We start from the raw sequence: 14,034 nt of genomic DNA, 5'->3' as shown, positions 1-14,034 counted from the left end.
TGTGAGAAATGGTGGGGGGGGCGGGATAGAATTAGCAGGTCTTGCCAATTGAACTAGACATGGGAAGTGAGAAAGAATAAGAGTCAAAGGTGATCCTAAGGTTTCATTCTTGTACCTAAAGTGATATTTTTGCTACAGAAACAGGCAAATCAGGAGGGGGGGGGCAGGAAGGAGTAGTGATGGTAATAGTAGTAGTAGTAGTAGCAGTAGTAGTAGTAGTAGTAGTAGTAGTAGTAGTAGTAGTAGTTATAGAAGTAGAAGTAGAAGCAATGCTTGAATACCTATCAAATGCTTTAAAATTATGATCTCATTTATGGTGACCTAATTTTTTTGTGTTCAGATTGAGATGTCTGTGCTACAATGAAGTGGCTCTGCCTAGCAGGCAATTGGAGATGCTGGACTAGAATTCAAGGCAATAATAAGGGCTGAGTATAGAGATTTGGGAGTCGCCTCCACATAAGTGATCATTGAACCCATGGGAGCAGAAAAGCTCACCCAGGAAGAGGGAAGAGAATAGAGAACAGAGCCTAGGGCAGAACCTTGTGGGACAACCACAATTAGGGAAGGGGAGGAGGATGATCCTGAAACAGCAAAGGACACTAAGAAGTAACTAGGTAGGAGGAAAAAGTCTAAGAGAAAAGTATGGAAATCCTATTCTATAAAGAAGATTGGTCAAAGAAATTGGGCTTAAGAAATTCACTCAAGGGGCGGCTAGGTGGCATAGTGGATAAAGCACCGGTCTTGGAGTCAGGAGTACCTGGTTTCAAATCTAGTGTCAGACACTTAATAATTACCTAGCTGTGTGGCCTTGGGCCAGCCACTTAACCCCATTTGCCTTGCAAAAACCTAAAAAAAAAAATTCACTCAGTCAATAGCATTTAATAATAGTTTGCCTTGTGTCTGTCAGACATTGGATTGAGCATTTTGGATACAAAGACAAACTAAAGGGTCTTACAGTATAATGAGTTCACAAGCAAACAACTATGGACAAATAAGATATATACAGGACAAATTAGAGTTTAGTCAGAAGGAAGGCACTAGGTTTAAGGAGGTTTGGGCAAAGATCCTTGTAGAAGGCAAAACTTTGGCTGAAACTTGAAGAAAGCAGCCAGAAAATCATAAAACAGGTACTGTTAAAAAACATAGTGTTAAAACCTAACTGAAAATCTCAGGGATGTCCATCAATTGGGGATTGACTGAACAAGTTGTGGTATATAATTGTGTTGGAATATTACTGTGCCATAAGAAATGATAAACTCAATGATCTTAGAAAAAGTTGGACAGAATTGCATGAAATAATGAAGTGAAATGAGCAAAATGAGAACATCATATGCAAGAACAGTAATATTGTTTCAGGAATGACTGAGCATATGTGTCATTTTAGCTGTTATAAATAACTTTATCATATAAATAATAATACATATAATTATATAATGTAACATATAATATCAAATTAACGCTAATGCTCATATGAAGAAAGACATTATCTATACCCAGAGAAAGAATAGATAAAATAGAAGGCATAGCATAATTGTACATATGTATGTATCTATGTATCTTTCTTTCTCTATATGTGTGTGTGTGTGTGTGTGTGTGTGTGTGTGTGTGTGTGTGTGTTTATTTGTATCTAATCTCTCGAGGGGGAGGGAAGAAAAAGGGGGAAAATTTATAAATCTTTATTACATATATGAAGAATAGCAAGTTGTATATTATTGATTTGTAGTTTAATGTGCAGTAATCTTTTTATGTTATGGAAATGCTTGTTTTATTCTATAAATTAAAAACTAATTAATTAAAAAAAATTAAAACAGGGCTACATATTACCCCACATAGGCAGAAACAATACGAGGAAGAGGCAAAAATATCTTTTTCTAACCCTGGGGCAAGTTTATTGAATGACATTCTGTCTTAGCTGGGTCTATACCTGTCTGTGGTGCCTGTACTATACCCTTTCTGGCCTGCATCTAAAGTGTTTTAAATGACCTTCTCACCCTAAGAATGCTTCTATTTAGCATGAGGCTTAGAGAAGATACTGAATCTTTTTTTTTAGGGTTTTTTTTTTTGCAAGGCAAATGGGGTTAAGTGGCTGGCCCAAGGCCACACAGCTAGGTAATTATTAAGTGTCTGAGGTCAGATTTGAACTCAGGTACTCCTGACTCCAGGGCTGGTACTTTATCCACTGTGCCACCTAGCCTCCCCAAAGATACTGAATCTTACCAGTGATTGTTGAAACTTCATTTGTAATAGAATTGCAAATTCTAGCACTTTGTTTCTCAATTCATAACATTTAAAAACAAAAATGTCCAATGTTTTCTTCAGCTTTGTTCAAATGCCCACCTTTAATTTGCTTTTCTACTGGGTAAAGCAATAAATTATCTTTTGACAAGATGCTATATTAATTACACATATTTCTCTAGCTCTTACTGCTTACAATGCATTTTCCTGAAAACAAATCTATGAGCTAAGTAATGAAAATATTATTTCATTTTTGCTGATTAGGAAACTGAGGCTCTGTGAGCTTAATTGTTCCATGGTCACACTCAACCTGGGGTTCTTGACTTCTAAGTTTAGGGCACTTTCTATTACACCTTTTTGCCTTTCTAGTAAAGAGACTGGTGTTTTAATGAAATTCTTTGCTTCTCTTTGTAGATATTATATTATGTGGGGGGAAATATGTTCTTATTCCATCTGTTTGGTAATTGTAACTTACTTTGTCAAAGCATTGGGGAAATAACACCGAAGGCTTCAAACTTGTTTTGTAAGGGTTTTTTTGACAGAGACTCTCTTAGTTTTGAAGCTCTAAATTGCTTTTGTCTGCCCAGAGGTCTCATATGGTATTCTTTTGACTTCCTTTGTCTTCATGCATGTCCCTAAGTCTCATTCCAACATTACAGTTAAATTAAGTTAAACAGATGCCTGTCTTTTGATGCTAATGGGGCTTTTCACTTCAATTACCCAGGGAACCAAATTTTTCCCCTCCCTTGTTCTGAGTTGTTGATGGGTTTTTTTCCCTTGCATTATTCCTAGGTGATCTAGGACTGTATTTCCCAAACTTACGTTTCACACAATGTGAATAATAACTCTTATAAGCAGAAATTCTGTGAGAAAAATAACAACCAGGATTAGATTTTCAAATGAAACAAGAAATTATATGGCAAAATATTTATTACAAATGGTAGCTTGAGGGTTACGAAAGTAGACTTAATTGCTAATATTTTGTTGCAAATTTCCCTGTTCCTTCTCTTGCCTCATTCCCAGGGGTATACTATAGCCCCAAATTCTCTAGTTCAACACATATTAAAATTCAAGACCCAAAATGTTTCATGGTCAAAATAAATTGAAAGATACTGAAGCTTCTAATGCATATCTTTTATATTTCTTTTTCTGTGCATATTTATAACCCCATTTCTATCTACAATCCCAGTAAGCATCAGGAAGGCAGACCCTCTTTCTTTGTTGACTTTGAATCACTTGCATAGTTTTTTCTAAGCCCTTGATAATTTGTTGATTTGGATTGAGCTGAATAGCAAAAAAAACATTGGACTGGAAATGACAAAAATGAGGTTCAGGTTTTGGCTCTTCTAAATAGCCATGCAATCTTGGGGCAATTTGCTTACCCTCTTTATGGTCCTTAGTTTTCTCCTTTTTATGATGAATGAGTTTGACCAGATTGTCTTTTGGGTTCTCTTGACCTCTAGGATTCTTAAGTAATTTATGTTAAATGTACTACTATAATGTTTTTTAAGGAACAATCTTTTGAGAGCCTATCATGATGGCAAAATAGACAGGAAATCAAACAAGAAAAGAAGAAAACCTTATTCCCTATCTCTACCCCTCCCCTGAGCTAAGAGTCTCCTTTCAAGAGTTCTTAATTAAAATGTGCCATTTTGTGGCTTGGTTTAAGACACCTTGGATAGCTTCTCTTAGCAACAGTCTGGGTTAAAAATAGGTATCCGCTCCTGTGGGCTCTCAGCTCTTCAGGAAGGAAAAAAGTCCAGTTCCTTCATTTTCATTTTTTCTGCCTCTTTGGATCCCAAAGGCTCTTTCACCACTTCCAACACTTCCCTGTTGTCTTCAGGGCTAGGAACACTTGAGGCAGCAGCAGTGGAAGATATGATGGGAGAAGCCTAGGTCATACTTCCTGAAATCAAAGTCATTTGCTATCAAAAACATCTTGGACTTGTGACAGACACAGAGCTGCATAAATCAGGAGACAATATTTTCCTCTTCATTTGCCTGTACAGGAGAAAAGCACTCCTGACAAGTGACATTTGACAGAGAACATTGTACATGAATTTTAATATCTGAAAGTTTACTTCCTGCCAAGGTAACTGGAAGATACAACGAGGATTATTTCTATCTTTGAAAACTACTGACAGTTGGCCTTTTGAATAGATCTTGTCCAGTTAAGATTAGACCCAGTGGATTCTACTTAAGGCTTAGGAAGGATCCAGAATGTCCCTTTGGAATTTTCCCTATTTTTCACCTTGGTCTTTGCTGTCTCCTTGATTATTTTCTGGATCTTTGTTTTGAAGACAGTTGTTGACTATTACTGTATTAGTTGTCAAATTAATAATAATGTCTGACATTTACATAGTGCTTTAGGGTTGCTAAAGCACAATATATTATTTTATTTGATCATCATAACAACCCTGTGAGGTAGGCAGAGCAAATATTATTGCTCTGTCTATACAGTGCCTGTGGGTAATATCCAACTCCTTAGTGAAATAGGCAAAGGCATTGGATCTGTTGCCATTCAAAATTACTTCTCATAAGCCCCCACTACTGTGTCCACATTTATTAGTCAGCCAGAGGACATGGTTAATTCAACCTGAAAGTACTTAATAAAATAACAGAAAGACAGCAGAAAAACAAACAAATAAACAAACAAAAAACAAACCCAAACAAAAATAGTAACCATAAAAAGTAAATAAAATTTGACCATTCTTCCTACATAATTTACATATTGTCATTGGGAAGCATAAACACTTGTAAGGAATAGATATAGAAGGTCACACACATATAGGAAGATTTAGTCACACCCATGCTGGAGGATTAAAGACACTGAACATATATGGGTATCACAAATGCATGAAGAGGAATACTCACAGGGAATAAATTCAGGATCCATGCTGGAGGGGTACATGTATAGAGAGCCCATGAGGGTGAGCATATGCATGGAAAGATTAGGTCTCACTTCTAACACTGCAGGGCTGTTCTTATGTTCTGGGGATATCATTGCACTGTCCTCATCAGACCAGCTCTGTGCTAGTCTCATGGGGGTCACTCAATGCTACTCACCTAGTTCTTTTTCGTTGATGCCAGGTGTGACTCCCCAGGACAAAGAACTATAAAGCTTTGCTCTATATTGCGTTTCTGACTTTAACTGGGGTCCTGCTCTTTCCTCATGGGAGAATAAAAGGGTTCTAGCTTTACTCTTTCATCTTAAATCCCAGAGGCTTTCTGTCAGTCAGTAAAAGAGCAGTTATTAAATAACTAACTCTTCACTCTGCAGAGTCCAGAGATACAAAGAAAGGCACAGACAGCCCCAATCCTCAGAAACGCACAGACTAATTGAGAAAGACACCATCCAAACAACTATGGACAAACAAGAGAAGTTGTTGGAGAACTTCTCAGAGGGAAGGGACCAGTGGGAAAAATGATGGTTCTGATACAGCTATTTTAGGAAGGAAAAAAAACAACCCTAGCATACTTAGCTAATGGACTAGAGGTGGTGAGTGGGGAGAAACTTTGGTGGCTTTCTCCCATAAGATTTATCTATCTTTCTGAGTCTTATCTGAGATGGGTGTTTTTCTATTTTGGAAGGACACTCCTAACCTTAACACAGATCCAGATGTTCTCCAGCTAATCACCAGTCTCATACTTTTTACTTTCTTTTCCAATCACCATGCAAATCAATCAGTGAACAATGATTAAATACCTACTGTGTGACAGACACAATGCTAAGCATTGGGGGAATAAAAAAAAGGCATAGGACAGTCCCTACCCTTAAATTATTTATCATCTAATGGAATTGTTTCTCTGCCTTAGGGTCTCTCTTTGACTTAAAGTCCATATAACTCCTTGATTAATTTTGCAGGCTGAACTACTCTCAGTCAATATCCATTTAGAGTCTATTAAAATTTAAAAAAAATTATTTTATTTTATAGAATAAAACAAGTATTCCATAACAGTACATTAAAAAAGATGATTGTACATGAAACTGCAAATCTATTATGTATAACTTGTGATTCCTTTCAAATATACAAAACTTATCATGTAAATTTCTCTTTTTGCTTCTCTACTCCCTACCCTCTTCCTTTGAAATGACTACCATTAGACATAAATATATATATATGTTGGTAGCAAGACTATGATATTTCATTTTTTTCTTAAACCATTTCATTTGAGCTTTTTTTTGATGGATACTTCATGTGGTCTCTTAGGATTCACACACAGTCAGAAACATATACATGTATGCAAATATGTATGTATAGAAAATTAATCTATATATATTTCTATTTATCTGTTCTTTCTCTGGATACAGATAGCATTTTTCTTCATTTGACCTTTATAATTAACTTGATTATTAAAATGATATTACTGTTTTATTTCATCCAAGTCTTTCCATGTTTTTCTAAGATCATTCAGCTCATCATTTCTTATAGCACAACTTGTTTAGCCATTAAATAGAGTCTGTTTATTCTTCCAGTAAATTGCCTGGGTCTCTCTGGTTTTGGAGTCTCCTAAGTTCTCAAATTTCCAGAAGACTTTTGTTCTTATATGCAAAGGAGTGAGAAAAGGGCACATGGTTGTCTGACCTTTTAATAAGTATAAGAGGAAGATTTCTCCAGACTTGGAGCTCAGCCCAAAGAATAACTGGGAGGTTAAGTGGTTAAATGTTCTGTACAAGAAGCAGGACTTGAAGTCAAATTTTCTGGTTCCAAATACAGTACCTTTTGACATTCAACATGACTCCATTTAGTCAGTTTTTTTCTTCCTTCCTTTCTCTGTTCCTTCCTTTTTTCTTTCTTTTTCTTTTTCTTTTTTTTTGACTAGATAAAAGAGGTCATTCTTTGTCTCATTTCTTACTAGCCTTAATCCAAATGGATCTTAGCTCAGGCAAACTGAGACTTGTTAAAGACCTCCTTAGCTTAAAAAGGCCAAGGTCTTCCACTGTATGGAGACCATTTCCAGTCTATATATGGCCACTGGATCTAGATGGCTCTGGAGAAGAAAGTGAGGATGGTGATTTTGCCCAGTCCTTCCTCACTTGACATCACCTTCCATAATTCACTTGCATGTCATCTGCCTCTTCAGGAATGAAAGACAAACAACAATCTTGTCTATTGTGGTTGTACCTTCTCTATTCTTCTCTGACACTTATCAGAATCCCTCTTAGAAGCATTGTTTCAGAAGTGAAGACATAGAGTGTCAGACCAGGTGCCCTCTGGGAATCACAGTAGCCATTATCACTGCCCATTATCAAGGCAATAGGGTTAAGTGGTTTGCCTAGGCCACACAGCTAGGTAATTATTAAGTGTCTGAGGCTGAATTTGAACTCAGGTACTCCTGACTCCAGGGCCGGTGCTCTAGTCACTGTGCCACCTAGCTGCCCCATCAGCAGAGTTTTATGGGCTTTTCCTCAGTTTTACTATCTGATACAGAAATGGGAACATGATTGGACAAGGTTATATATGGAGCCAGTTTTTCTATCTGGAGTCAGTGGTTTAATCACTTTTATAATGTGCTTTATAGTTCCTTTGCTTTTTGTAGGGCAATGGAGTTAAGTGATTTGCCCAGGATTACATAGCTAGTATATTTACTAGCAAGTGTCTGAGGTCACATTTGAACTCAGGACCACTTCACTCCAGGACCTGTGCTCTATCCATTGTACCACCTAGCTGCCCCTAAAGTGCTTTATCATTTACAAAACACTTTCTTCATAACAATATGGTGCAGAAGTTAGCAGAAGTATTATTATTCCCATTTTACTAAAAAAGCTATTGAATCACTGAGAAATTAGTTTACTTGGCCAAAATCACAAATGAAGTGGCAGAGCCAGGACTTCAGATCACTTTGTCTGATTCCAAGTTTAGTAATCTTTTGTTATACCCCATTCAGTTTAATTAACTAACCACCAGAGACTAATGCCAAGTTGCTAGGGATATAAAGACAAAATGAACAATCTGTATTCTTAAGGAGTTTATATTCTATAATGCATAAACACACATACATGTTTATATGTGTAAACATGATATCTACACATACATGTATGTATATGAGTTTATGTGTATGTGTATCCATGAAAATGCATACATGCATGCAAACATAACAATGATACAAAGCGATTTCAGGATCACTAATAAGCAGAGAAATCAAAAAAGATCTATTCTAAGAGATATCCCTTGAGTTGGGTTTGAAGTCTTAGGAGTTAGCAGTGAGGACAGCCTGTGCTGTGTTTTGTATGAGTGACTACAAGTAGTTCACTTTGGTTGGCAAGTCAAGTAGGTGAGAGGGAGTAATTTTTGCATATAATTGTATATTTATTATCTTTCTCATTAGACCTGAGTTCTTAGGGAGTTAGAACAAGTTTTTGCTTTTGTACCCCTAAGAAGGCTCTTAATGCATGTTTGTTGACTTGGACAGCATGAGAGAAGCTGGAGTCAGACTATGAAGACTTTGCATTTTTATCTTTGAAACAATAGGGAGCCATTGAAGATTCATTAGTAAGGAGTGACAGGGTTGGATGCACGCCAATATACATTTGTCAACTATGTGAAGAAAAGAGTTGAGAAGGTTGGGGTGGGCAATGGATGCAAGGAGACCAATTTGGATTCTCTTGGAATAGTCCTGATGGGAAGTGAATAGGCATCTCTTATTTCCTGTTGGATAGATTAGGCAGGTCCTGAGTAAGGACATACACTATGAATGTAGGCTTAACTAGCATTGGTGACATGAACTCTCTTTTAGCTTGTTGCTAAGATATCTACAAATCCTCCCGAGTTTAGCTTGCTAAGGTGAGTTCTCTTCCCAGCAGTGCTTGGTCTTACCTTGGAATCCTGCTTGTTGCAGCTGTTAACAGTAATTCCTTTGGGATCCCTATACCCAGGGAGGTTAGGATATGTACTGTTGGAACAGGAGATCTCTTTCACCTCTGCTCCCTTTGCCTTAAATCATAGAGAGAATGGAGGAGAGAAGTATGGTAGGGCTTTAGAAAAGGTCAAGGGAATTGGGGATTGGAGATGTCAGAGAAGGCTTTACTGCAGGAGTGTAGTACTTTATTCTGGACTTTAAAAAGTAATAAAATGTCACTAGGCTGAGAAGAGCACAAGAAGGGGATTTCACCAACACCAACTGGTATAATCGCATTACCCCTGCAAAAGAAAACAAGATCTTAGCTCATTGGGGAAGCCAACTGTTAAAACCAGACTACATGGATTCAGAGAAAGCCCAGCCCCTCATATAAAATGGAAAACAGAAAGCAGATTTGCATATCCTATGGGTGGAGGTAGGAAATATAAAGTGCTTTGTGTAGTTTATAAAAAGGGAAGAGGGATGAGTGTTCCATCACATAGCCGAAGCATCCCATTCCTGACTACTACTGGGAGGTAAGTTCTAAGACCTAGCTGCCTATCAAGATGTGAGTTAAATGCCATCTTCCAGACGTCCTCATGATTGTGCCCTCTGTCCAAAACTACCTTATACTGTACCACTTTGTTTGCATTCTCTTTAAATTTGACATATATATGCTTATATACATGCATTTATATGTTTGTGTATAATACACAGAGCTTGATACCTAAGGGCACTTACTAAATTTTTATTGATAGACTGATTTTATTTTTTGGTTTTTGCAAGGCAATGGGGTTAAGATTAATAGTCATATCTGAGATTAGATTTGAAATCAGGTTCTCTTGACTCCATGGCCGTGCTCTATCCACTGTGCCACCTAGTCACCCTGATAGATTGATTCTTATAGAACAAATGAACACTGAGAAATAAGTCTGATGATTGGGGAAACCCCTTCTAGGATTGTGCAAACCAGGAATCTTTGTGACTTTACAGGAGGATCTCTTCAAGTCTTGTCTTGACATTTCATAGGGCAGCAGGAATCCTTACAGGGAGAGGATATTACAGGTAGATATAGTAATGTAAGCAAAAACATATGACAGTAGAATGAGCATAACCTGTTCTGCAGACAGTGGTTCTTGTATAGGAGAGAAAAGAGATGGTAATCTGGGATCAGATTCTGAAGGATCTGGAAAGCCAGTTAGGGGACTGGGACTGGATAAGGATGCCCTGAAAGCTTCTGGGTCAGGGAATGGTATAAGGAGAAGAATGCTTCAGTCAGATTAACCTTGAATGAGAACTCAGGCTAGGATTGGAGGGAGGAATGATAGGGCTGGCTGGTTAATAAATAATACTATGGATGGAGTTAGGAAATATGAAGTGCTTTGGTATAAGGGAGAAATAGATGGGAGAAATGAAAAAGAATAACAAAACAATCATTATTTGAAGCCTGGGAGATAGCATACTCATTAATAAGAATAAGGAAGCTAGGAGGGGAAACTAGGTCATTGGGGAGAGGGCACAAAATATGTACATGTATACTAGATGAAATGCATTGAAGTTAAGGGCAATTCAGATGTCTTAAAAGCTGAAAATGAGAGAGATTGTGTGATTCGTTCTGGGAATGAATGGGGAATATAGATTTAATGCTGGAAGCAAAATCCTGAAATTATCTAGTCCAAACTCTTCATTTCCTTCCTTCCTTCCTTCCTTCCTTCCTTCCTTCCTTCCTTCCTTCCTTCCTTTCATTGCAAAGCACTGGGGTTAAGTATTAAATGTCTGAGGCTGGATTTGAACTCAGGTCCTCCTGACTGCAGGGCCGTTGAACTCCAGGCCACTGAACCACCCAACTGCCCCTAACCTCATCATTTTCAAATGAGGTGAACTGATGCCCAGACAGGTTAAAGTATAACTCACATTCACATAAGTAAGAATAATAAATAGCATTTCTAGAGCATTGTAGAATTTGCAAAATGCTTTATATCTTAGCTCATTTGATTCTCACAACAAATTTGGGAGACAAGTGCTAATGAGTGAGAAAACTGAGGCAAAGAGAAGCTAAGTTTCCTGAGGAGTTACATATGATTAGTGTATATGTAGGATTTCAACTCAGATTTTTCTGATTTCAACTCCAACGCTGCTCAGTGGACCATCTAGTTGCCTCATTTATTAATTGGCAGGATTCAAATCGAGGTCTTCTGGCTGCAAATTAAATGCTCCTTCCACTATATTGTGCTGTCTTCAAAGAGTTAGGAGAGCTGAGTTTGTCCCTAGATCAGATAGACTTGGAAATAGATCTAGATCTAGAGATATGTATCCCTTGGTTACCCTTAATCTTTCCACAGATAGCTAGGTGATGCAGTGGAAGGAGGAAGAAACAAATTGAAATCTGGTCTCATACACTTAACTAGCTATGTGACCTTAGGTAAGTCACTTACCTTTGTTTGCTTCATTTTCCTATCTGCAAAATGAGCTTCAGAGAAGGAAATGGCCAACCACTCCAGTAACTTCACTAAGAAAACTCTAAATGGGATTGGTACGAACAGATACAGCTTTGATGGCTTCATCTGGACTTGTTGATCTCTGAGGTTACTTCAGACTTCAGATGGTCACTACATGGTGCATCTTCTGCTCTGCTGTTCAGGTAATTTTCAGTCCAGTTCCATAAAAGATAAATGACCACAAGAATTATGTACTGATGCAGACAAGCATACAAGTTGAAGATGAATTTCAACTCATTGATGGTACAGTTCTACCTGCCAAGTATGAATCAACCTCTTAATAGTTTCTTCTGAAGGGAGGTGTAGTCTTCCTTTTGTGGGCCTGATATTGATTAGACAGTGGGAAAAGCAGGTGTTAATGACACAATCAATCAATGAGATGAATCTAGCCCGGGCACACTCAGGCAACAGAGAACTCACAAGTCCCATTGGGAGCTGGCCCTGTGGTTCATAGTATTTGACCTTCTCAGGTACAAACCAAATGCCAAGATTTTCTTCAGACCATGCCTCTCTTCATGTTGGTCTGCCTAGACTAGGGTGTTTTCACCTCTTCTGTATTATTGACCCCTTTGGCCATTGGGTGAACTCTCCGAACATCATAAAGGAAATGCTAAATTTCAGTCAGTGACTAGTGAAAATAGATAGTTTTTCCACAGCCAGATTCAAGGACTTCTTGAAATCTATTTGTATATATATTGACCTCAGATTAAGAACCCCCTCATCTAAGCTATAGAGAGCTGATCTGTATTGTTGGGTAATTCTATGCATTATTTATCAATGCTCCTACCCCTCTTTGGAGTTGGAATAGAGAAAGGAGAGGGGATTCTCATCTGTAAAACAATGCTTTGGCAAAACTACCACGAGGGCCCTAAACGAATACTTTCTATAAATACATGTAATAAATACAAAGTAGTTTGGGGAGGGGAAGGGATTAGCAGCTGGAGGTTAAAGAAAGACTGTTCATGTAGAATGGAGTGCTTGAAATGAATTTTTTTTTCATTCTACTATATTTTTATTTTGTTAAGTATTTTCCAATTACATACAAATTGTTTTTTGAAGAGTTGGTTTATTTTTGCAAGGCAATGGGGTTAAATGACTTGCCCAAGGTCACACAGCAAAGTAATTATTAAGTGTCTAAGGTCAAATTTGAACTCAAGTCCTCCTAACTCCAGGGTCAGTGTTCTATCCACTGTACCACCTAGCTGCCCCTCCATATACATTTGTATCATTCAGTTTTAAAAATTTTAATTTCAAATTTTCTCTCTCCCTCCCACCCCTTGCAAAGTCAAGCAATATGGTAATAATTATGCATGTGAATTCATACAAACCCTTATTTCCATATTAAGCCATGTGGCAAAAGAAAACACACACACACACACATATACACATCCCAAGAAAATTAAAGGTTAAAAAAAGTATGCTTCCATCTATACACAGAGTTCATCAGTTCTTTCTGAAGGTAGTCAGTATTTGGAATTTAGAATTGCCTTGTATCATTGCCTTTACCAGAGTAGCTATCTTTCACAATTGATCACTGTTACAATATTGCTGTTACTGTGTATGATGAACTGAATCTTGGAGAAAGTGGGGAATTCCTGGAGGTGGAAGTAAGGTGGGAATGGATACAGTAGCTGACACACACTTAAATAAATCTATATTGCCAGGCTAGTGGTCAGCCAGAGATAGTACGACCTATGTGATATCTGGGGAACTCTCAGCTCCATCAGTAGGGAGGGGAGTAGGGTAAATAGAGAATGAGGCATTATGGTCAAATCCTGGAGATGGACAGGGAATTCAGAGAAAAGTCACACCATTAAAAATTCCTACCAGTCATGGTCATTGATTAAATACTTATTCATTGAGCATCATAGATATTCATGAAATTTTGATAGGTGCTATTTAAGATTCAAAGAACCATGGGACATGGTTTTTGCCATCAATAGCTTACAGCTTACTATTCATCCAAGGATAGCTATGTGATCATCACGGTGATAGCTGGTATTGTTGGGTCTACTTCCAAATACTGCTCTGACCCCATTGTGACTATTGCCTTTGTGTGAAGCCATTTACAGTTCCTGTTTCAATGACTTTCCTTGCCCTGGACTGCTACAGGTTTAAATTACCCTGTGCTATTATTCTGTTATCTCTGTCTCTGTCTGTGTTGTTTCTGTCTGTGTGTTTCTCTCTCTCTCTCTCTCTCTCTCTCTCTCTCTCTCTCTCTCTGTTCATTACTACATTCCAAGTAATTAATGTTGTAAGTAAATTTGAAGCTACTGTCAAAGGCACCAGACTGAGATCCCCGGAGACTGAGATTCCTCTTTTCTCCACCCTCCCTTCTGCAATCAGTAGAACAGGATGTAGCTTGGGGAATAGCAAAGCAAACTCCTTCTGTGGCCTTTTCGTTAATGTGCTTGACCTGGAGGGACTAATTGTGGTGATTGGCTTCCATTCAAAGATAACT

The 14,034-nt window shown here is 37.9% G+C and overlaps 1 protein-coding gene across 2 annotated transcripts in view; it reads left to right on the top strand.

Annotated features, from left to right (window-relative positions):
* Positions 1–14,034, top strand: part of VOPP1 (VOPP1 WW domain binding protein) — a 200,747-nt gene that overhangs the window by 108,432 nt on the left and 78,281 nt on the right. The window contains exon 1 of one of the 2 annotated variants that reach the window (XM_074198320.1): positions 6,621–9,611. The exons of the other annotated variant lie outside the window; for it this stretch is intronic. Coding sequence (XP_074054421.1) covers positions 9,502–9,611 — 110 coding nt within the window. The 5' untranslated portion in view covers positions 6,621–9,501. Of the gene's footprint in view, positions 1–6,620; positions 9,612–14,034 lie in introns of those variants that run through there. 2 annotated transcript variants of the gene reach the window in all.

This window comes from Macrotis lagotis, chromosome 8, assembly GCF_037893015.1.
Source record: "Macrotis lagotis isolate mMagLag1 chromosome 8, bilby.v1.9.chrom.fasta, whole genome shotgun sequence".
Taxonomy (NCBI): domain Eukaryota; kingdom Metazoa; phylum Chordata; class Mammalia; order Peramelemorphia; family Peramelidae; genus Macrotis; species Macrotis lagotis.
This window is presented reverse-complemented; position numbering and strand designations above follow the sequence as displayed.